At 38.4% G+C, this 25,993-nt stretch overlaps 1 protein-coding gene across 15 annotated transcripts in view; it reads right to left on the bottom strand.

The window, feature by feature from the left end:
- The window catches only part of LOC104323056 (potassium voltage-gated channel subfamily KQT member 1), a 517,159-nt gene that overhangs the window by 449,292 nt on the left and 41,874 nt on the right, over window positions 1–25,993 (bottom strand). For 14 of the 15 annotated variants that reach the window (XR_011328745.1, XM_069806849.1, XM_069806840.1 and 11 more), the window contains exons 4-8: window positions 21,441–21,567; window positions 15,157–15,235; window positions 12,119–12,215; window positions 7,083–7,223; window positions 12–122 (exon numbers count right to left, since the gene is read on the bottom strand). Coding sequence is in view for 14 of the 15 variants with exons in the window: in XM_069806849.1 (XP_069662950.1) it covers window positions 12–122; window positions 7,083–7,223; window positions 12,119–12,215; window positions 15,157–15,235; window positions 21,441–21,567 (555 nt within the window). In the remaining variant the exon portion in view is untranslated. The remainder of the gene's footprint in view (window positions 1–11; window positions 123–7,082; window positions 7,224–12,118; window positions 12,216–15,156; window positions 15,236–21,440; window positions 21,568–25,993) is intronic. The other variant, XM_069806839.1, reaches the window with a different exon arrangement.

Below are 25,993 nucleotides of genomic sequence, written 5' to 3'. Positions count from 1 at the left end.
GTTCTACTTACCGCTGGCAGAGCAAAGAAAGATATAGCAAATACTGAAAAACAGGAAGCTATTGTCTTCCCAATCCATGTCTGGGGAACTTTGTCTCCATAACCAATTGTTGTGACTGTTACCTAGGCCAGAAACAAACATCTGATTCACTGCAATGCAGTACCTTTTTTCCCCAACAAGCAGGAAAAAAAGAAAGAAAGAGGAAAAAAGTAGAGAAGTATCAGGAGATACATATGGATCAACAGTGTTCGGATTTGTGCATAAGGAAACCACAGGAGTACACTAAGCATCACTGCAGATTTATCCTGCTTCTACATTCTTCAGCAAGCATTCACAACTGGCCACTGTTCTGGATCCAACAATGGTCTGGACCTAGGATGACTGCTCTCACAGTTTGTAGCTGGCTGCTTCCACTCTCCCAAGACTGCAAGGGTTGGCCCTGTGGGCTTGAAACCATAGGCTTGCAGTGTTTATTCTTTTGGTTTTAAAACGTAGTTCCACAGAGTTGAGAAGAAAGCTTTGAAAGCACTGACCTGCACACAACCAATGCACAGACATCTACCCAACTCTGCAGTCAGGCAGAGACACTAGTTGCAGCAGGAGAAGCTATGCCCTGTGCTAGCAGGAAAGAAAAGCAACAGAACTAACACCATCCCAACTGAATTTTCATAGCAAGAAGAGGAACACAACCATTCCATGACACATTACTTTCCAAAGTAAATATGCCAGAAGACCAAGAGCTAAATACAGCAGAGCCCCACACTCAGCTTTTCTCCTCCCCCCACAAATACAGTTCTTTGCTACTCAAAATTACGCTTAAGCCACAGGATGCATCATATTACTGTACCTGGATCTCCTTATTGCTTATCAGGGTGCAGCAAGGGCCAGGTACTCCCTAAGGAATGGGGATCCCAGAGTCAAGAGAGATAACACAGCTGGTGGGGCAGTACCTCCTCCATCAGGGTCCAGTCCCACAGCATCCAAGCAAAACAGATACAGAAAGAGCAGCCAGATCCAACCAAGAGTCCAGATTACAAGGCAATATCACAGCAATGAGGCAGGTTCAACATCAAGCCAGGAACTCAGGGTTAGGATCAGGTCCAGCAGTCAGCACACAGGTCCACAGGGATGAGGCAAAGCCACAATATCAGCCCATGGGTTGAAGCCAGGCTCAAGGGACTCCATAGCCAGACATAACTACAGTTGAACTAAAGACCACCCCTCCTCTAGCAGTGCTGAGCTTAAATAGAGCCCCTGGGTGTGGGTGGAGGCCACAGGTGATGCTTGTTAGGGTCATTAGGCCAATTAGTGCCCTCAGGGCAGTATCAACAGCCTCCCTTCTCAGCAAGGCATATCCTCACACAAGTCTGGGATCAGTAGGGACTCACTGTAGAGGGACTAAATCACTGTGGAAGTGTCAGGCCACCCCTGAAAACCCACAGAGGCAAGGAGGACCTGAGTGGGACAGAGGTTTTGGGCTGTTTCTGATGAGCCACAGCAGCCTGGAAGAGAATTCATTAGGAGCCCAGTGGTCAGTAAAGGACCGGTGCTCTGGGGGGGATCAGAGTCCAGGTGAAGGCTGGTCCCTCAGAAGGGTTTGTAATGTAACAAGGGCCAGCTGCTCCCCAACAGAAGGTGATCCCAAGGGAATCCCACAGCTGGCCAAACAGCGGCCTCACCACCCTGGGCCCAGTCTCACAGCAGAATAGACTCACAGACAGTGGCCACGTCCAACACAGACTGTAAATCATACAGCAATATCACTGTGATGAGGTTAAGTCTGAGGTCAAGTATGGAAGTCAGCCCAGAGGTTGAGTCCCAGTTCACCAGACCATGGCTGAGCTGAAGACCAGCTCTCCTCCAGCACAGCTCAGGCAAGAAATTAGTACCCAGGGCTGAGCCTAAATAGAGGCCCTGGGTGTTGGGGTGGTCCCAGGTGTGGCTGGTCAGAGCCATTAAGGCTTTTTAGCCTACTCAGTGCCCTGACGCTGCCATAAAATGGAATGAGAAAGATGACTTGTATCTCTGAGAAGTGGAAACATTCTGGTGAGGAAATGAAGAATACTATTACCAATACCAACCACTGGGGAGAGCTTTAAATAGAAGAAATGTACTTCTATTTGGGAGTACCAGCCCTAAACCCTGTCCCACTCCCTACGCTTTGCCTTGAATGGTAGTAGAAATACAGCCAAAACAGACTTAAAAGAATATGTAAATTTACACTGACTACAAAAGAGGATGTGGAAATACTGCCTTTTATGGGGAAAATTGCTGACAAATACTTAGATATTATGCAAAAATAGGCTTCTCAGAAGAAACTATCAGCAATAAAGTCATGGGAAGAATATATTTCCTCCTCCTCTCAGAGCAGTTCTACAGAGAGCTGGAAGGAAAATTTGTAGGAAAAAAATGACTAACTACTATCAAACTGAGTTTTTCCAAGTTCAGAAAAAATTAGGCTTGTGTTTATTCATCACAAATTTCTCACCTGGTGTAGTCAACTTTGTAGTATCTATATCCTCTAATGAGTATCGCTATTTGGAACTGCAAACTGCTCTCAGCAGGAGCTCTGTCTTGCCAGGTATTTGTCCAGATTTAATGTGGCTTGCCCAGGAAGTGACTCAGGTGTTGTGTACTACCAGCAGCACAAACAGATGAGTTTTCCAGCCCCCCAAATTAAACCAGACCCCCCCAAAATTCAACTTTGAAAAGCAGTATGTGTTAGTGGGGAGTCGAGGAAGTTAGAGCAGTGTTTCTTTAACAGCACTTCAGCTCCTCAGTGCACCCAGATGACCCCTTAAAGTCTGGGATTTTTCCTTCCTTTCCTCTCTTTTTTCTTATGAAAGGCTTCTTGTTTTTTTTCTGGTTTGTGTTTTTTTTTGTTGGGTTGTTTTTTTTTTAGTTCTCCAGCACTCAGGACTTAAAAACAAGCTGCAGTAATGTTGAGCTGCCTTAGTGTTACTATGGAAGACAGCATAAAAGCTGTAACCACAGAAAAGATGATTTTCCATCTCTACAGCAGGCATTTGGCTGGCAGATTCCTGCAGGTGCCTGAACATGTCTCAGAAAGTTTCTCCCTGGCTATCTTAAGAGGGTTCCTCCTTGGTAATCTAATTAGTGCATTGAAGTATGTGGAAAGGATTATAAATAATGTAATTCTCTGGCTTTCTTAATCACAGCCAGAATCTTTTTCTACTTGTATATCCAAAAGTTATTAGTTATCTGCTCAGAGAATGTTTAATAACTAGGCTTTGGAAAATGACACCTCCTTTGTAACACAGATTTACTATGGCACATTCCAGCTGGTATGCACATGCTCTAACACAGGCTCTGAAAACATATATGTATACTTCAAAAAAGGAAGAACTCTAATTTAGTAAAAGTCAACAGAGCTTCTCACATGCTTTAAGATAGGCAGGTGTCCTGAAGTTTGAAGAGTCCGAACTGCACACCTCAAAAAACATATTAAATATAAAGGGGTTCAAACTGCTATGTCTGGCATGGAAATTTACTGCTGGAAATTCTGAGCAATTGATCCCAAGTACCTCTGCCAGTTAACACCAATTTACTGGAGCGACTATTTAACTCCAGTTCAACAGTACAGAATAGTCCAGTTTGCAGCAAAACCAATAAGCATTACCAACAGCAAGAGATGAGCATGGAAAGGCCTAAGACGAGAAGCTTCCTACATGCCTTTCTTCTTTCCTCAAGAAAAAATACCCAGAAAGGACAGAAAAACTGCTGTGACATGGGTTGCAGTTCTGGCAGACTGACAGTGCTGTTGGAAATGCTTTTGCATGTGTTCTAACATGCTATAACTTCTGAAAGTGGCTTCATATAAAATACCACAAGCCTTTGATATGTCTTTGCAGTTTCATCTGTGTGCCTGCCAAATCTAGGTGAAACAACCTTGCATTTAACTGGAGCGGGTGAATGTAGTTAGCATTTAATTCCAGCTCTCATTCATTCTTTATTTTCCCTTTTCTTCATATTTAAACCTTTCAGGTCATTTGTATCAAGTTCAGCAAGCTTGCACTTTCTACTCAAAGCAAAATGTTACCCATAATACACTCTGTGGTTTTTGTCAGACACATAAGACTTTCAAATACTTGCTACCAAGGTTTTTTTCCTATGGTTCAGTTTTGAAAGGCAAAAGTGAAATCAAATTTCACTCCCTAGTAACTCCACATCTGTGTTTCTATGTTACAGAAGATTTGAAAAGAAAAAGAAACTGATTCACTTTGTCCTTTGTCACTGTTCCCAGCTGTGAACTGCACCTGCACCGTGACTCACTAATGCTGAGGAGGCCTAGATGTCTGAAAAGCTTAAACAACAATTTAAACAGTGTTCTTCATGTGCCTCACACAGCTAGAGAAAGACAAAGCTGATTTTATCTTGCTATTACACGAAACAAGTCAAGTTTTGGAAAACAACAACAAAACCCATTGAGCACTTTGCAAGGCATATACGTACACTTTGAAATACAGATTCCAAGTCATCTATCTCAACAAGGTAAAGTAATGCACATTTTAAACTTATCTGTTGGTCTTCAAAACTGAACTCCTTTTGAATTCCTTAAGTCCAAAATATTAACAAAATATGCTTGTATAAACACATCCTGACTTTTTTTACCTCAATTTTTTACTCTTGCTCAAATCAAGGCTGTAGATTCTAGCATTTAAAAATATTTTGTAATCCATATCTAAACATTCAATGCAACTCATAAAGCAAGCTCTGGATAACTAGAGCTAAAAAAATAAAAAAGAAGGAAAGGTAGAAAAAGCACACTGGCTTCACTTGGAAGTTTTATTACATACAGGAATGTACATGGGCAGAACCGGATGCTAAAAACCATAGCTAGTTCCCAAACTGATTGCTGAAAATAATTTTTTTTGTCTTCCACTGTACCTTGCTCCCCTCAGTTTGATAAGGGGTTCTTCTTCCCTCCCATTCAGGTTTGAATTTGAGCATTTCTTGCCTTTTGCAGTTACAGGCCTAGGAATTACTTTATGAAACACCAAAGACATTGTGCAGAGCAAACATGAATCACCGTCCTTTAATGATTACATATTAAGTTAAGACCTCCTTATTAATAAACTATATGCTTTCCATTTCTTTCACTGGTGTCATTCTAATTCACATGGTACTACAAACCTCTTTGGAACTTCACTATGCTAGAAAAATTTATGAGATATTTCTCATAGATTTAGCTGAACTAGCACAAACTTTTATGGGAGCCCCTAATGCTGCTGAACTTCCCACAAGCAGCCCCACTTTTAATTAGAAGTACTTCACAGACTATTCAGCTAGACCATTAGTAAAAACAGAAACAGTAGCTGTGTTCCACTGCATTCAGTCATTTAACACTGGTATTTGAGCTGAACTGCTCAAATAATAGCAGAATAAGTGAGCCTGTGTACTGGTTTGTTTTCTTAAAGTAGACATGGGGTATCTTTCACAATGTCAATTACACCCTGATTGGTTTACTTTTACTTTTGAAATATAGCACAATCTGTGCTTCTGGGACATTTATTCTTCTCCTCCACTAGCTAGAGATTATCTCATGTCTATAACCATGAGGTTTTATGTTCTGAAAATTTTATCATACGTCTATTGAGGACTTTAACAAGTGATTGTTGTATGGGCTAGTTCATGGTTTCATTTCTTCCCAGGACATTAGATAATCAGGTCCATCTGGCCATTTAGTGGATTTTTCTTTTTTTACTAGATTTTTCTTGGTTTGTACTGTTTTGCACAGCCATAGGTGATACTCCGCAAATGAAATGAATACCTGACAACCTAATGACAGGAATTTAATGTTTAAAAGATTTTTATACTGAACCACTTAAAAGGTAGTATCTCAGGCTACATGTAATATAATCTAAATTTCTGTATACTTCACTGAAGTAGAGGCTTACGCAGCATCTAATTTAAGGATTAGAAACATATATCTACTAGGAACTTTTTGTCTGACTTCCCAGACCTACTCACCAGTTTATTTGTATGCAGATAAACAATTAATTTATGGTCTAATAACTATATTGGCAATTTTTAAGTCTATCATCTAAGAACAAATCCAGTTTATTGTGTTTCAAATCACTCTTGAAATATATCCTTCTCTCTCTGGAAGTTGGTGGCTCTGCATCTGTTCTAGTCCTCTCATTTTTCTCTGTCACTAACACCAATGTGATGGATCTCCTTGGGTTTGTTATAATGAGACAGCCAACTCATAAAATATATGAGGTTCTTTAGTGGGGAAAAGGGACCACAAGAGAAGAGATGGTTTGTGCAACAGCTAATAAGGAAGGAAAGCATGAGTCACAGTGAGAAACATGATGAGAAGAGCCGTATGAAGGGAATATAGAAACAACCTGGTCTCTTATTCTGTTCATAGCTATCTATTCCTCTTTCAACTGATTCTGGGCATGCACACAATAATTACCACAATGCTCTCAAAATCCCAGTTCCCCCTTAATAATATTTTTTCTTTATTTCACCAAAGATTTGCACTGACCCTGACTGATGATTGATATCCAATGTAGTTGATGAATCTCTGAAGCTTTGCCAGCTGCTTTTGATGCAGCTATTTACCTCTACAGTGAATCATGGAATTATTAAAAAAAAACCAGGAACCTGTAACCTGCATCAAGGTCTGCATTATTACTGAGAGAGTGAGCTTTACATAGAAATAAAGAGTCATTAACCCAACTTCCACAAATAGAATATACTTTTAAAGTTTTTGCAGATAACTAAGTACAGTTTACAAGAAGTGGTATAGGTTTTGGAGGGTATTTATACTTTTTTTGAAATGTGGATCTCAATGTGGACCCTTTGTATCTGTAAACATTCAGTGTCCTTTGCTAAGGACTTGCTATCATACTTTCACAATAAAGTTTAATACCAAAATATTTTAATTGTATTTATTAAATTTTTTCTTGTATCTTTTTTAAAAGGTTTTTGAGCTTCCCTACAGAAATATGTTCTGCAAAGAAAGAAATGCCAGATTTTTTAAAAAGATCACAACTTCAACAGAAAATCTTGTGCACTAAGTTTGCACGTGCATTTTGTTGCTGAAGACTTACCACACCCCACCAAAGGGCATCAGCGTAGCTGGAGAAACCTGTCTTTCCATCCTCATCAATTGCATCCTTCTCAGCAAGATAAACAAAATAGGATGAAAAAATTAATCCCAAGAATCCAATGTACAACGTGGTTATGAGTTCCTATTAAAAGAGAAAGCAAACAAGTGCATAAGGTTTACATCATATATATTCTATCATTGTAAAACATTGTAAATATCTGGGGGTTTTTTGCATCACAGTAGAAAAATTTATAAGTTATGTTTCAGATATGAAATTTGCTTCCAGTAAAACAAGTAGTTCAGTGATTTGTCTTCTATTCATATCAGACTAAAGATTTCAAGAAGCCATCATTTCTACAAGATCATTTTGACAGCTAAATGTAGGGTGGGAGATCTCTCCTGTTTTATGTCTTCTGAATGGGAATCATTCCATTTAACTGTCCACTCAAAATACCAAATGTTAATACATTTTAAAAATAGTAAAACAGCTTTAGAAATGCACTTTACGAACAGTACACTAAAATAACAGTTAAGAAATAACAACCATGTCTTGTGGTTATGACCATATCTAAGCAATTAACTTGTGTATCTGATATTTAGATTGCTTAAGACTGAATATTGATGCCTTAACAGTTTCATGTTAAGATAAAATAAAATCGTAAGATAAAATGTGTTAGGTAGGTGTAACCTCTGCTTCAGTGCTGAAAAACAAAGACTGTTTGAGGCTAGGCCAGTTCGTTAGAAGGGACTTTTGTTAGGGCATAATACAGTCCTTGTGAATGTACCAGTTTTTCTATAGATTTTTGGATGATAAAGTTGCATCAAAACTGGTGTGACTTAGATACAGGATTGTTACAGTGTTTAGGAAAAATGTGATTGCATATTTAAACAAGCCAAAATGTGGGGTGTCACAGATGCAAAAATGTGTAAATTTTATAAAAGCAGCGCTACATCGTAGTCAAATGAGATATTCATCTACCCCTCAGGAAAATCCAATACCTAGTTATGAGGGAAAATAGGTTATTTAAAATACTTAAAGTTTACAATGCTTCAATAGTTAACACATATTATTCCTTTATTTTCTTTGCACATATTTAGTCATCTTTATTATCAAACATTGTTGTACTACATCTTCATTGGCATCTTCCTTAAATTCTTGACAGATTTATTTTTCTTTCATTGGATCCAAACCAATACGGGAACTAAAATATTCCCATAGGATAAATTCAAAATTAAGACCTGTCTAAGAAGGATTGCCTCTACTTATAAAGTATATCATGTTTCCACAGATTTTCTGTAACAATCTACCCACCTTTCTTAAACCATTTGTGAGGGAAGGCTCAGGTTTTATCATCAGACTTCCTTCAGATTTTTTTTATTTTTTTCTTTTCATTTCCTTATAAGACCTTTCTGGGAAAATGTAGTCCTGGTAGCTAGTAACTGCATTCAGCAGCGGGAACTATATATATTCTTCCTTCTGCTATAGCACTAATTAAAATCTAGGTTCAGCAAGTTTTTAAGCAATCTTGGCACAAAGGAAAGTAGGTGTTTTTTCTCTAATAATTTAATAATGACCTAAATAACAAATTTTGATAGTATTCAGTTTTGCCCATGGGCAAGTCTTCTAATTTAAGCCTTAACTTTTTGCAGGCCTGTTTGCTAAACAAGGCACCTGAAAGAGGAAATAAAACTTGGTTTTTCAGCAGTTCAGATTTCTATGTTGGTCACCATTCTTTTCTCATCTTTTTCTCTAATGAAAATGGTACGCTGTGTACTTGTCAATATGACTTCATTGCTCTTAAAAATTCCTTGTGTTTACATTTATAGTTGACTATTTGTATTTCTCTAATTTTTCACAACGTTTTGGTTTGCCTACACAATGTTTTTTCAATGCAAGATGAAACTGTTTAACACCTGAGACTGTAAGTTCAGTGATCCATAGAAAACTACAACAGAAATGGAGACTAATTCTTGTTGCCTGCTTACAAAGAAAACACTATCCTTTCATCTCTAGTAGGTTAGTGACTTCATTCCACATCAACAAAAACCTCTTAGTTACACTTGGCATGTTGTTTACATCTCAGATATTAATAGATTTTACATGTTGTTGAAGAATGGCCATCGCTGCTTTCTTTTAATTTTGTCTCAGAGGACAGAATTAGAGAGTGGATGATAACTGGAATACCTCTGTGTTAAGTGCTGGCTTTTTGAGAACCAGGCAGAAAAATATGCTTTTCAGAAATGCTATGCATAGTCTTATGAGATCCTTTCAAAGTGGTTGAAATATCAACAGAACTACTCGGCTTATTTCACCATTGGCACCTCTCAGCTCCAGGTCTATTCATCTAAAGACTGAACTCTTTAAGTAAAGCCCAGATGAAAATTTAATTGCCTTAGACTTATTCTAAATGCCACTTCATGTTACATATGTATAGAGAGACAAAATACTACATGCCTGTATTTAATTATTAAGAACAATGGCAGCAATCTAACACATACTGCATTTAAGAGAGAGTGCAGATTTTAAAATAATCCATGCTTCAACAAATTTGGATAGATTGGTGTCTACCAATGTCAAATAGTGTGCATTGATACATGATCTCAAAGGAAAGAGCATTTTACAGAAATCAGGCCTTAAAACTTCACATTTATATAATTTTTTAACAGATAAGAGCTTAAGAATAGAGAGTGCTGCGTGATACAAATGACTGTTTTCAGCAAGGACTTTCAGATACACATATGCAAAGAACAAAACCCAAAGATACACAAAGGTAAATTTGAATATTGAGAGACTTGAGTCAACACATTTTTTTTAACTTAGATTTATATTTTCAGTTACAATAAGGACCACACAATATAAAATTCAACATTTAGAAAAAATACAAGAAAACCCCAAGAAAACCTCAAATCCACAACTCATCAGTAACTCCCTCCTCAAAGCAGTAGAAGACCTCACAAAGCAAGGTGAGGAATAAGTAAAACTAATTGAGAGGCTTACAAACTAGAGCTGCATTGGCTAACTCAGTTTTTCAGTAAGCTGCATGATTTTTCCATGTCTTTCCATCACCACATGTGATTTTGACTCATGTTTTGTTGCTTTTGGCGAGAAATCCTTGTATAAGCTCAACCTGCTGAAAATAGAAGAGCATCCTGGCCAAATTGGGCCTGAGTGAGCTAATACAGCTATATGTAAAATTCCAAAACATGGAAATCATTGGTGACAACTTTAGCAAGCTCTTCTGGGCCCACAGAGGTCCAAGTGCTTGTTATTTTCACAGGTCACAAAGATGTGGATTTATTTTCTCACATTGTTGAAGGGTTTAGCGTCCCATTTTTTCTGAAAGAGTACCAAACTCAACAAATAAATGAGGACCTTGTGCTCTGCCTGTAAAGAAAAAGCAGCTGAGGTGGTGGGGGGGTTGTTTTATTTTTTTAAAAACAAAAATTTCTTTAAGAGACTGGACAGGAATAAAGGTTCCATTTTCCCTTCCACTTGGTACCATGCTAGCTAGGGTTTCAGCTACACTTGTCCAATGTCAATACAGAACTGTGTGTTTGATTTTTTTTTTTATTAAGGTGTTAGTGGGTGATCTGCTTTGACAAGTACTATAGATCTGTAGATTTTTATATATCGTCATAATCACTTCCTTGGATTAGCAGAACTTCAGGTGCGTTTATTCATAAATTCACTTCTCCAAGGGGTTTTTTTTTCCTTTTAAATCATTGAACTTATTTATGTTTGTGACATTTAAGACTTGAGTGTTATGTTTTGGAGACAGTATTTCCAGATTCTTGACTAAAACTCTGAACACCCACAGGAAAAAATGCTCTCAAACACCTCTGTCAGTAAAGTTAGCAAATGTTGAGAAAGTGTATTTGGATATCAGCTCTGCCCTAGCTAGATATCCAGGCAATGCGACCATGATAAATGAAGACCACACAGACTTTGAGCATTAAAAGTCATCCTGTTGTACAGAATAAAAGTAGGCTTTATACTAGAGCACTTCGGTGTGCATCAGTGCTGCACAGCCATCATGACATAAAATTTCCTACAGTACTGGGGGAAAAAAAATAAAGGGAAGAAAAGTAACTTTTAATGTTAACTAATCTTTTGGATTAAGTACCTCCCAATAATATCAGTTTTCTAAATAGCAAATGAAACAACGTCTGTGTGGAAATCTATAACTATTTGTCAATATCTGGAGAACAAATCTATACTCATAAGGAGTAGGTTAAAGAACCACCTTACAAGTTTGATGTAAAGATTCATAGCACAGTATCAGCCCTCCACTGTATGCTATAATATGCAAGATTTAAAGGCTAATGATAAAAGGTTTATTATGTTCATAAAGCTAAGTCGGCTTTTCATCAAGAGATTCCATGAAGTCCCAAAAAGAAGCCTTCAGCCAGAATATTTTTAAAGTCTGCACTAAAACATGTAAGCTTTTCCTGCTTAATGAACTTTTTTACAGAATAACTTTTTCAAAGCTTTAACGGACCTATAACTATTTACAGCCAAGTTTACCTCTGTGACTACACCCTTGAAAAAGTAACTTTTCTTGCATATTATCATAACATAGTATTTTTATTTATAGAATGGATTAGAAAACTCCTTATTCAGGCAGAGAAAATCAAATTATTTAAATAATTGACTTGTTCTATCAAGGCTTTTCCACTAGCATTTGTTCTTCCACAGAACAAGCAAGATAGGAACACATCCTCTGTGAAGACAGTGGACAGTATTTGCAATATGAAAGGCAGCCCACATAACTGCATTTAATAAATTAAAGGAAGGATAACATCAAAGAGCACAACAGTTAATTTAAAAAAAAACCTGATGCTGGTACCCTGTTAGCCCCTGACCTGAAGTAAATAAGAGTGTTCCCATTTTAAAAGTAGAAAAAAACACGATGGATTTCTAAAGTACTTTTTCTCTTGCAACAGTAACTGTTTGTTTAAACCAGACCACAATTTGAAGTCCATGAAAAGAACACGCTAAAGTAAACAAAATGCGGGGGATCTTTAAAGATCTAGTACCTGACGATGTATGAAAACAACTGATCCTAATAGTCGCCAGGTGCCACCCTGTCGATCTACATGAAGCATGCGAAGTATCTGAAGAAACCGGATGCCCCTGTACGAAAAATAGGACATTAAATAAAACTAATGTTTGAGAACAATACTGCTTTATCTATACACAGTTGACTATGTTCACTAACATACTGCCATATTAGAGAACTGTGATAGCATTGCCCCTGCTTAGGGTTGCATCATAGGCTTGAGACATCTCAGTAGACAGTATGTTTAGATCACATTTCATTATATTCAAATATATTCAGAAATACTGACTAGGACAACAATTAGTTAAAAGGAAAAAGAAAAATAGTCTAAAATATATGCTTTCAAACTCAGACAAAGCTTGCATATTTTACCTGATTATGATTCTCAAATGCTTTCTTTCCAAGCAAAACCAGTGCTTCAGGCTTTGCTAACATAAATATGAGCAAACTTTTTTCTCTATTTGCCAAAAGCAGAATGTGAATCAAAAATGGTATTACTGAAGTCCTTTTTGTGTAAGTTAGAGAAATCATCTAATTGGAAATAAATACAGTCCTATGTGATTTTTAGGACAATAACTGAATCATGAACTCCAAATATTTTCAACTAAAGAAAAATAATTATCCTCATGGTTCTTCAGTAGAATTTTATTCAATGGAAATATTTCATTCTAGTCAATCTTTTGACAATTAACTTTGCCTACACTCATCTTACTATCTTATCACTGAAACAAAACAATGAAGAGCAGGAAAGGATGAATGTTGAATTAATCTATCTGAAAAATTTTCACTAGAAGTATTTTTAGCTCTTTTTAGCTGTCCTTAAAATTTTGTTGTTGTTGTTGGTTTCTAATTCATTCTTCTTATTTCAGTTCCACTGTGGCTGCATTTTTCTGGGTTACACCAGCAGGCAGGAAACTCACCCATCCTTCAGTCACTGGTGTTACTCAGACTGGGAAGGCATACTGTCTTCTGAAAGACCCAACTTTTCCTTTATTCAGAGAGCAGGTTTTCTGAGCTTTCACAGTTGACAGTCAAACAATCAAATGCTCGCCATTTTTTTGGAAAGCACACAATCCTATCAAACCACGTATCAGTGACTGGGTATATGAACACCATGTTTTGTTATTTCTTTGATATGCCATTGGAATAATAATTTTAATTAGCTGGAAACTTTAAAATATCCACTTAAAACCTGTTAATTAAAACAGGAGTCCAAGAAGAATTACAAGTCTACCAAATACATGAGCACCAATAGACTTATGTAATGTAATAGGTCATTGCTTGCTTATGGCAGGAGGGGAGAGATCTATGTGTAGCTCCCCTATACAATTATTAGAAACACCTCTTGATGCCTTGACCTCATAGCAGTTCTTGATTTTCCTGTCTCTGTTGTATCTGAGATGGTTATAGGTATGTTACTGCTAAACGCTGACAAGCATGTTATAGGCCAGTGGTTTCACAAATGAAGATTTAAAAAACAAGATAGTGAACAAGAAACTCCAGATACACAGCCTCTGAACACGCACAACCCATTTACTCTGAAAAGAGAAAAGAAATTGGTTGGAAAGACAACCATTTTTATCAATTTGGAGAACTTAAAACAGTAAGGACAGAAGTCTATAGGACTCTACTGTGAACTCTGCAGTGCTACTAGCTTTCAGTCTCCATGGTTGCTGCAAGGATCAAAATGTCAACCTGTCATACCTGGTGGGTCTGGAGCTTGCAACTTCATTCTACAAGAAAACAACCTAACATGCATGCACCCATGTTTTCTGGGATTGCTGGGATTTAAGGGAGGTCCAAAGAGGACCATAAGAGTATACCTTAAAAGCAACAAAAACAAAGGCAAGGATATGAGATTCATTCCTTCTTAATTCAAAAACATCCACTCACATCACAGTTCTGAGGAAACCTGATGGGACTAAGACTTGCCTGACCCAGGTGGGTTTTCAATGGGGCAATAACAACATTGCAGAGACATGGGTTAAGCTTCCCTGGCAGAAAGCATTCTGAGTTGTAGGACAGTGACTGTATAATTTAACACTGGGAAAGGCTGCACTGAGCCCAAAGCCACCTGGGTTCACATATAAACACACAGCAGGCCTTTTCATTAAAGTTCTTCCTACACTTCTAGTTGAATTAAACAAAATCTTTGGAATTTTCACATTCACCTTCCTCTTCTCCTATATGAGCTGATAAATCACATTCATGCTGTCTGTGTGAGTCTTCATCATCATGTAAGTATTAATGTTCTATGGTAATAGTTACCTTAAAAATACTTTATATGCATTTTTACATACTACATATGTATATGTAGTTCCCTCCATTATTTGCCTACACAGATAGACGGTTTAGATAGTACTGTACATTCTCACTTCCCAGTGATTAGACTGCATTGGAAATCAGAGGCTTGTGACAGAACATGCAGCACATCCTGCAAGTTAAGTTCGAAGGAATCAGAGGCACACCTACTCTGCTTATCATCCCTTTCTTCTATTTACCCACTTTACTTCCCAAAACAAGCTTGCAGTACTTGATGCAAGCTGAACAAACACTGTAGACATCAAATGTTTCTGGTTCATGTATGGTTTGAGTTACTCGTGCCAAACAAATCCACCAAAGCATAATTACTCTTTAAACAAAGTAATTACTCATACTCAAAAAATACTAAGTGCTGTCTGGATTACTTCTTAAATAAACCAATGTTCTGTAATACTCTTTTGTCTCACAAAGAGAGCTGTTTGATGTTTTATATAGGACATAATATTTCTTTATTTTTTTCCTCTTGGCTTCAGCATTCCCACCATTCTTCATATGCCTTGTTTCTGTACTCTTGTTTCCCAACCAGTGACCAAGCACAATAACACACAGTCTTCCACTGTCCAGTGTTTCAATGTAATAACTTTTCCTATATTAGGAAAATTATATATACATCTAATTGGGAAATTGGGAAATTAGATAGACATCCAATAATATCTGCAGTTGTGAAGAGCTACAGTCACTAGAAGAACATACCTTATTGCAGAGGTGGCAAACACCTGTCCATTAGATCCTATGCTCAGAACAATAATTGATGCTACTACCACAATTAGATCTGTTAAAAAAAAAAAGAATGTATTAAATGTTAGCTCTCAGCACTGAAACACACAATGAATACAGACTGAGGAAAGCATTTTAAAAAAATAAATTAAGTAAGTTAGCTGAAATTTGGTGGGTAGTAAGTTAATGTAATAGTTTCACATCAAAAAACCAATGACTATAGTTTCTTCCATGACTGATGTAATAATGGAAATTTTAAAGATCCTGGAAGATCAGGCAGCTTGCCACAAAAATAACAAAGGCAAGGCATATGTACACCCTAGAAATGAATCCACATTTTGGATCAAGTCTCTTGACTTAAGAAGGAAAGTAAGGGTTTGCTTAGATCAGTAATGAAATGCATAAAGGCAAGTATCACGCACATATACACATACATACACTTAATTTAAAAATTGTATCAAAGATGTAAAGCCAAGTTTTCAAAGTTTAGGGAACTGTCAGAACAAAGGCTGCCTAAAAAGAATCAGAGTTGTTGTTTTACTTTGTGATACAGTCTTTAATTGTATGAAAAAATAATTGTTTCCAGAGTTTCATTTTTTTTCCACAACTCCACAGTTTACACAGTTCCAGCATTATACAATGCAAATGATGGATTGTGTTCACAGTGCCAGCATCCCTTATCTTCTCTTGTCCTAGTTCAGTGAACAGGTCTATTGCTTTTAATTATTGAACCCTGTTCTAACACTATTCTGAGAAGACATTTTTCTAATTTCCTCATAGGCGTTTCTGTGGTAATCCTCTTTAGAGCATCTAAATGCTTCACTTTCAAATTCTGATCAGAAAATAAAGGATAGTATTATAAATGGGTAGCAAATGTAGCCAGAATGAGGAAAAGTTTTGGTGAATTTTGCTTGCCAGTTTTAAACAGGCAGTACTTTATTCTTCAGAGCCCTTAACGTTATATAGCACTTCAAAAAAAAATAGTGCCTGCTGACTTCACTTGCAGCTGTGAGAGCTCAGAACCTCTGTAACCTGACTTCAAAGTCTTCATTTGGACATCCAGAAAATGAGGCACACTTGTGAAAACTGATTTAAATGACTGCCACAGAGTTTCCGTGTGATGCCTAGGCAAGATGCAGGATAGAATCCGACTTCAGAGGCAACAACAGTTGCCTTCAACAAGGGTAACTCTTTTCCCTCTCCTTTAAACATTCTCCTGCCTAATTTACAACAGGTATTTGCTGCAACAAATATTGCAGTGGTTCTACAACCAACAGCATCCTTCACTCTCTGACTTGGATTAAATTCCAGTAACAGTCTGATTTTTGCTGTAAAAGCAGGGATAGCACTCAATCAGTTTAAAGACTGTACTACAATAATTGTACCTTTATGAAAATGAAAATAAATATAGGGAGGGATAAGTTAAGGCTACAGAAAGAGCTTCCATTTTAGGATAATTTTAACTTTTGAGTATGTGACCTTCCAAATTTTATATGCTGTCCCTTTATCATGTACAAGTGTGAACATACATTTATAAACACACAGAATTTAGGGAGGGTTTTCTTCCCATCACATCATAATACAGCAATGCAAATGATGCACCCGATGCCCTTAGTAAATTATCAGACATATACATATCCATCCGATGACCAGCACTGAAGGATGAAAAGACTGACACTTAGGAAATTAGTTTCAATCAGGTAGTGACAGTAACATAGATTTTTCATTTCTACTTTCCAGTTTTCTGAAAATGTGTTCTACATGGTAGAGATATTTCTTTTTTTTTCCCCCTCAAACCTGTTCTTCTATCTCTACTTCTCTGTTCCTAGTTTTCATGCCAGTTTCCAGCCTTTAGGCTTGTCATACTAATCCCAGGTTACTGGTTCAAACAATCCTTATTTACACTCTAGGTCTTCAGCGTATCCTTCTGCCCTTACACTGGCACCTTTCAATCCCATGTATTTTCAGCCCCTACTTTTTCTCCTTCAACCTCCTGCTTGCTTGTCAGTCTCTTTATATGTCCTCCTCCCAGATCCTTACATCAGCATCCATCCTCCTGTCATTTCACCAAGCCTGTATGTCCCAGTCCATTCCTCCTACCCCAACACTTCACCTCAGCATTCGAGCATGGTATTTTCCCTTTCCGTGTGTCCTGGGCAGTTTCAGGAAGAGCACTATAAAACCAAAATCAACAGATTTTCCACTTACAGCCCCAGCACTGCTGCTCTGATAAACCTGAAATTTGAATTCTGCAAGCTCACTGCAGATTGAATCTTTGATGAATATAAAAGCATTCTCTAGCAGGGTGTTTTAAGCATAAACAAGCTACCAATTTTTCAGAGGCTTGTTAGTCAGTCAGCTTGGAGTTGATTTTCAGTGAAAAGCAAAAGGCTATTTTCTCATTAAGTTTCAAGTATCTGCTTCAAAGTGTGGAAGTGCTAGTGCTTCTCCACAAGAAATCGCCAGAATTGACTTTTTCAGGAACAGCTTAAGCATTTTGCATGAAACGTCTCCACAGGACTCAAACTGAATCAGACACTTGGCATGGAAAATATCAGGATAAAGAGCCAACATTTGTTTAAATAACTTTTTCAACTCTAACAAGCATTAGTATTTAGATTAGTATTACATTAGTATTTATGTTAGTTCTTAAAAAAAGAAAGTGTCAGGAAGCCTTGGTAATTATAAAAATTGAATTCCAGTAATTTATAAACAGCGATATGTGGATATCCTTCTCAAACATTCTACCTACTTACATGTTTGCAAACATGTCTGTATATACACGAGGTGTAGAGAGACAAAAATGACATAGCATCTTCTATATACTATGTGCACTACATATGTCGATGACAGACCTACATAAACCACATTCCCTGCAATTTAGCATGTGTAGTACACAGCTTTGAAAACCTCATCCACTGCTAGTCTACTGTCCCCATGGCTTACTCTTATGTTCTGAATTCTTGAGAAATTCCAAACAGCTGCCATTTTTATCTAAAAAAATCAGCTTGCCAGTGAAATATTGCTTGGTTATGCATAAACTTCAGCACAGCACATAGCAATACCTATAATGCAGCTTACTTGAGTACTGCTTTTTTTGAGGAAATTCTAATGTTCTCACAAGTTTACTTTCTAGTATGCAATTCTCAGCTTTTTTATTAAAAGCAATTAATCCTTTTAAAATTTAAAACAGTAAAAATATTTGCATTTGTATTTTAATTTTTAGTTGCCAGAGTATTTTACAGAATGTAAATAGCCCTCAGCTTTCAGGTGTGTTCTTAGTAGTCCGGAGATAATATGTCGTCCATAAGGACTTAAATTAAACAGATTATATGCACACATTTGAATTTGATTTACATCACATTCTTTTTTGCTGAACTTTTGTGTTCTATCGGCACTTCATAAATTAGGTTTATACAAGGTAACTGGAGCTTTACGTACCAGGTGCTGATGCTTTTTCAGAGCTGTATACATAACCATTTAAAGGTGCTCATAAATAAAGTTCTATTGTCCTTTACTTAAGGACAATATGAGATGGACACATATATGTGGACTCAGGTCTTTGCACCAGTAACTTATGTCCCCCTTATATCTTTCAAACTGCATGCTGTCAAAGCCAGGAGAAACAAAAGTTAATTCCTAAATTGGTTCTTTGTGACATTTTCTGCCACAACAACAAAAGGATAAAAGAGGTTGTGAAATGATATTGTCCTGATTTTTCCTGTGCTTGGTACCTGCCTTTCCAGTAATTTATAAACAGCGATATGTGGATATCCTTCTCAAACATTCTACCTACTTACATGTTTGCAAACATGTCTGTATATACACGAGGTGTAGAGAGACAAAAATGACATAGCATCTTCTATATACTATGTGCACTACATATGTCGATGACAGACCTACATAAACCACATTCCCTGCAATTTAGCATGTGTGACATTTGTGACATTTTCTGCCACAACAACAAAAGGATAAAAGAGGTTGTGAAATGATATTGTCCTGATTTTTCCTGTGCTTGGTACCTGCCTTTCATAAAACCCTAATTAGGGGATTTTCAGAAGCATTTAGCTTCTAACCTAACCCTACTGAAATAGTAAGTAATGGAAGTGTTAAATCAGAATTTAGGAAAAGTATCAGTATTACAGCTTCTGCCATAGTACATGAGCACTGCACACTCTTTAAACATGCTCACTCTGTGAACTAGGGAATGAAGAAGCATGGACAGACAAATTGATTTTTCTACAGATTCTTGGTATGCTGGGAATGAATTCAATCTATGTCTCCTGACAGGTTCTTTAATTATAGAATTCTCTTTTCTCACTTACATGTAATCACCTATAATCTGTCTGCAAAGAGGAGAAAAATTAGGCTAACTTTAGAAAATCTACCTAAGAAAGAAAAAATTTTGATTTACAAGGTAGAGAAGTTGCATCATTTTCCATTTTAGATAAAATTTTTAAAGACTGTTCAAGAAATAGTGTGCCCCCTATTTTCCTTCCCCAGTTATAGAAATTGCACATTAACATACTATTTTATGCAGCATGGAATACAATAATATTAAACAAGCTTATAAAATAAAGTAATAACTAGGCTTGACTATTAATCTCTTTCTGGTAGTAAGCACCAAACCAGTTTTTATTTACAATAAGAGAGAGGAAAAAAGGAAAGAGAATGGCAGAAATTAAAGAAGTTCAAAACTGCTACCCAAGTTGAACTTTCTAAGAATTAATCCAAATTTTAGTGTGGACAAAAACTCATAAAGGAAATCTCTCTGATTTCAAAGACATTTCAATTATATTTTCTGATTTTAAAATAAAGACTTTTATATGAATGCAAAAGTAAAATTAATACCTTATTTTTTACATTCTGTACTAATACTTTAATTTATTTTTCTATAGCGTTTGTATTTTATGCTTGTTGATTTGAAAATGATAGGATGAGTCAGTATGATTCTATCATTCACAGCAAATGTATTTCCCAAGTTTAGCTATTTGGATTAGTGTAGACACAGTTCCATCTGCATTTGATATGCAAAAACAAATCTTGACTTTAAATGTATTGTATTCTTAGGTGAACTTTAAATGTAAAAACAGTACTGATACCTTTCAATGCACAACCAGCTGTAGTCATTCTTAGCTTTTCTTAACAAAAACCAGCGTATCTTCTCCAAGGGCTATACAAACATTAATGTTTACTGTGGAAGATGCACAATACCAGTATAAAGAACCACCATCAAGTTGAAATCATAGTTTAATGGGAGTGCCACATTTTCTCCTGCACCTGTGTACTCTAACATACCTACCTAAGAAGCATTTCTTAATTGAAAGAGAAGTCAAGAACACCATGAGTAGAAAAAAGTTACCTATAGACTTCACAGTTGGATCATGAAACTATAACAGTTCTAGAAGCAGCTAAAGAATTTCTTTGTATGTAATGAAACACTTCTTTCTCAAAAACCCAAACCTGAGTACAGTATCTCGTCACATTATTCACTACCCACATCTAGATGTATAATAGAATATGTTGTTTCCTGAGTTTTTGCACCAAGTTTCATAAAGTCACAGATGGTTAAGGAAAGCCTTTTCACTTCTCCCACTTTGCTTTATTTAAAACTCAATGAGTTGATACTTGAGCAACGTAAAATTCACAGCTCTACTGGAGTCTATATAAAATCACAGGCTTAAAAAAGAAACACTGATTTTATGGTGTACTACAATTTTGTCCGAATATCACCTTTTATTAATCCCTCACTGTTTCACAGGTTCTATTATTCACCTCTCCCCCTAAGCTCTCTCCTACTCCAGAGGTGCTACCCACAATAGTCTCTCAAACTATCTAAAACGGCTTAATGTTAGTACTACCTGGGGGCATTTTTCCTGAGTTATACTTTGCACGTTCCCATGTTTTTCCCAATTCATACTCACCTTTGTGTTTGCTTTCTACAGCAGACCTAAGAAAGGATTTTGTGTTCAAAATTTGTCAGTTTTCTCCAATTACACAAGTAGATTTAGTAAAGATTTCTTGACTTCACAATTTTACCTTTCTTATGCTGATGTCTGCCTGGGTCTCACAGCCATATTTTAAACGTTCAGTTCTAGCAATCCAAAAGAATAAGTAATTGCATAGGTTCACAAAGTAGATAAATGCTTGAGTGATAGACATAGCTCAGAATTGCAACACAGTCTCTGCAGTAGTTGAGACCTTTATTTTAAAATGGATGATAATAGCAAAGTTAAGGAAAAAAAGAGTTTAAATCTTACCGATAATTGATATTGGCTTTCTGGCAAACCGTATTCTTCCCTGGAGGCCAACATACTTACTCCTGCAGCCTGCAGACCACAATCGGACCACATATTCAGCACCAAAAAACACAACCAGAACTATTTCCTATCAGAATTAAAAGGAAAAAATATCAGTTTTTTTCATTAAAAGACAGACTACAGTTTGCACATCTAATTTATTCCCATGACTAAATACAAATAAACTTGTTGAGATGAAAGATGCAATAAAAAGGAATGTTCTTAATCTGTTCACTTTTTATATGCATATGCCAGCTAGCACATAAAAAGGAGATATAATCTGTTCCTGAATGTGATTTGCATGAATAAAAGGATGGTTTAAACTCCATTCCATCAGTATATCACAGGAAAAAACCACAATATTATTCTTTTTTTTCTTTCCAAAACTTAAAATTTTTAAGAATAAGAAATGGAGGGAGGCTACAAGCATATCTTTCCTAAAACTAACAAGTATATGAAACATTTCTAGATCATGAAACAGAATTTATAAACATAAAACCAGAACGTGCAATGTCAACTTTTGTATATTCAAAATAGAATCATAGAATATCTCAAGTTGGAAGGGACACATAAGGATCATCAAGTCCAACTCCCTGCTCCTTGCAGGACTACCTAAAACTAAACCATATGACTAAAAGCATCATCCAGAGGCTCCTTGAACTCTGTCAAGCTTGGTGCTCCCTCAGGAGCCCGTTCCAGTAACTGACCACCCTCTCAGTGAAGAACCTTTTCCTAATCTCCAGTCTGAACTTCCCCTGATGCAGCTTTATTCCATTTCCTTGTGTCCTATCACTGCTCACCGGAGAGAGATCAGTACCTCCCGCTCCACTGCCACTGTTGACGAAGTTGTAGACTGTGATGAGGTCACGCCTCAGCCTTCTCTTCTCCAAGCTGAACAAACCAAATGACCTCATCCGCTATTTGTAGGTCTTGCCTTCAAGGCCTTTCACCATCTTGGTAGCCCTTCTCCGGACACACTCTAATAGTATGATGTCCTTCTTATACTGAGGCGTCCTAAACTGTTCAAGGTGGGGCCACACCAGTGCAGTGGAGAGTGGGACAATCACCATCCTCGACCAGCTAGCTATGCTGTGCTTGATGCACCCCAGGACACGGTTGGCCCTTTTGGCTGCCAGGGCACACTATTGAATAATATTCAACTTGCCATCAACCAAAACCCCCAGATCTCTTTCCAAAGGGCTGCTCTCCAGCCTCTCATCCCCCAATTTGTATGTCTAACCAGGATTTCCCCAACCCAGGTGGCGAATCTAGTGCTTGGTCTCGCTAAATTTCATACAGTTGGTGATTGCCCAGCTCTCTAGTCTATCCAGATCTCCCCGTAAGGCCTCTCTACCTTTGAGGGAGTCCACAGCTCCTCCTAGTTTAGTACCATTGGCAAGTTTACTTCATGTACATTCAAATCCTGCATCCAGATCATTTATAAAAACATTAAAGAGCACTGGCCCTAAAATTGAGCCCTAGGGAACCTCACTGGTGACTGGCCGTCACCCTGATGTAATCCCATTTACTATAACCCTCTGAGCCCAACCCATCAGCCAATTGCTCACTCAACGTATTATGGACTTGTCTAGCTGTGTGCTGGACAGTTTATCCAGAAGGATACTGTGAGAGCCAGTATCAAAAACTTTGCTAAAATCCAAACCCACCACATCTACTGACTTCCCTTGGTCAACTATGGGTGACCTTGTCATAACTGGAAATTAATTTGGTTAAGCAGGACTTTCCCCTCATGAAACTGTGCTGGCTATGACCAATGATTGCATTGTCTCTCAAGTGTTTTTTGGTAACTTGCAGAATAACCTTCTCCATAATTTTTCCAGGCACTGAAGCGAGACTGACAGGCCTGTAATTACCAGGGTCTTCCTTCTTACCCTTCTTGAAAATTGGAACAACATTTGCTAGCTTCCAGTCAATTAGGACCTCTCCAGACTCCCAAGACCATTGGAAAATAATGGAGAGAGGTCCCACAATGACATCAGCCAGTTCTTTCAGTACCCTGGGATGAATCCCATTGGGCCCCACAGATTTATGCGCATCCAGCTGAAGCAGCAAGTCTTGAACATGTTCAGGGGCGGCTGGGAGTTTATCATCCCTGCAAGCATGGTCTTCCAACACAGGGCTCTGGGGTTCCCAGGGCCCATCATCGGTGTTGAAGACAGAGGGGAAGAAGGCAATAAATGTCTCCGCTTTGTTTACGTTCCTATTTGTGAGGTGACCAACCTCGTCAAGTGACGACCCAATGCTATTTCTGATTCTCCTTTTGCTATTAACATATTTAAGAGATGGTTCTTAAAAAGTAACCAGCATTCATGGACCCCAACACCTTCAAAAGCAGATTCCCAGGGGACCTCACTAACTAGATCATTCAGCAGCCCGAAGTCTGCTCTCCCCATATCCAGGATCAAAGTTTTGCTGGCAGTTCTTCTCCTATCGCCAACTTTTGAAACTCAACTATTTTGTGGTCACTGTGACCAAGACAGCCACCAATCACCAGTTGGCCCACAAGTCCCTCTCTGTATACAAACAACAAATCTAGCAGGGCACCTTTCCTAGTCAGATACCTGCACCAAGAAGTTATCTTCAACATGCTTCAGAAATTTCCTGGACCTGTTTGTGTCCACTCTGTGATATTTCCAGTTGATGTTTGGGAAGTTAAAATCACCCATAAGGACAAAAAGGCAGCTGATCTAGAGATTCCTTGTAGAATAAGTCATCGGTGTTGTCATCCTGGCTGGGTGGTCGATAGTAGACCCCCACAAGAACACCTACTTTATTTGCTTTCTCCTTCATCCTTACCCAAAGGCTCTCAACCATGCCATCACCAACTGTAAGTGTCATACAATCCAACTCCTCCCTTACATACAGCACCCCCACCCCCACCTTGCCTGCCCTGCCTACCCCTCTGGAAGATCCTATGACCGTCCATCATGGCACCCCAGTCAGAGGACTCATCCCACCAGGTTTCACTTATGCTGATGACGTTGTAGCTCTGCGACTAGGCCAAAGCTTCTAGCTCCTCTTGTTTATTCCTCATGCTGTGCGCATTAGTTTAGAGACATTTCAGATGTGCTCCAGTGTACTCAGCACATCGTGGAGCAGACTGAAGGACCTTGCTAGCACACCGTCCCTCAAACATTGGCATACGACCCCCAGGCTTATCTCTAGCAAGTCTGGTTTTAACCCTTTCCCTCTTCAAATCTAGTTTAAAGCTCTTTCAGTGAGCCCTGGTAACTCCTGCGCAAAGATCCTTTCCCCCATTTGAGACAGGTGTACCCCGTCTGTCACCAGCAGGCCTGGTGTCATGTAGACAGATCAAAACCCCCGAAATTCTGCCAGTGGCACCAGGCTCAGAGCCAGGTATTGATCTGCTGGGTCTTCCTGTTTCTTCCCTCACCATTCCCTGCAACTGGAAGGATAGAGGAGAACACTACTTGTGCTCCTGATCTCTTCACCCGTCGTCCCAGGGCTTTGAAGTCTCTCTTGATTGCCCTTGGACTTCTTATTGCAACTTCATCACTGCCTACCTGAAAAATCAATAATGGATAATAATCTGAGGGCCGTACCAGGGTAGGAAGTTTTCTGTTCATGTCTTTAACCCGGGCACAAGGGAGGCAGCAGACTTCCCTAGAAGTGAGTCCAGTCTGCATATTGGGAACAGCCTGCAGCCTGACACTTGAGTGGCAGCATGCTCCCATTGGAGCCCTGTCTTGGAAGCTGCGCCGGTCGTGGTGGGCACAGAGTTTAAAGAAGGCACAGCCTTCTGCTAGGTGGATACCATTGCTCCACGGTCAAGCCGGCAGAGCTACAGCACCCTTCCTGCATGCATACTGCTGCACCATGCCCTGTGTTGCCCTCCCTGGTTGCTAGCACTCCCTACAGGTTTCTTGGGGGGGGGGGTTCAGCCCCAACCAGGTCTTGTCAACTGCTGTCATGCAAGCTGTGGGCTCCTGGTGGGTCTCTCGGCTCCCTCCGAGGTCGCCCCCATTCAGGAGCCCTCCCCACGCACTGCGCTGGAGCGCTCTGCTGCAGGTCCTGCCAGTACTGGAGCTGCTCACCTTGGTGACTGAGGCGAGCAATATCTATACAGCGTATAAAATAAATGAATTATCTGTATTTTAGTATTGCTGCCCTCTATAGCACTATACTGTAAAGCACTTGTGCATAACCAAGGATCAGTATACTTTGAGATACTTCTAAAGAAAGTGGATTAGTAAAGATCGCAACATGGACAGATTTGTTGAGATCTTTGTTCCTTCCTTCCTTGTTTTCCTCCGCCATTGCAATATGCTAGCACAACGAAAATACAGCTTCTAGGCTTTGTTCCAACCCAAGCTGTATCCAGTAACTCAGAGTCACCAAACACCTCCTACATAAATTACAGCTTTGGAAAATATTTGTATTTTAACTTAAACATGCTTGCAATCTGCACCTGGGGAATTCTAAAGCACCCAAAGAGTGAACACACTTAAATTACAATTTTCACTGAATAACAA

This window comes from Haliaeetus albicilla, chromosome 19, assembly GCF_947461875.1.
Source record: "Haliaeetus albicilla chromosome 19, bHalAlb1.1, whole genome shotgun sequence".
Lineage (NCBI taxonomy): Eukaryota > Metazoa > Chordata > Aves > Accipitriformes > Accipitridae > Haliaeetus > Haliaeetus albicilla.
This window is presented reverse-complemented; position numbering and strand designations above follow the sequence as displayed.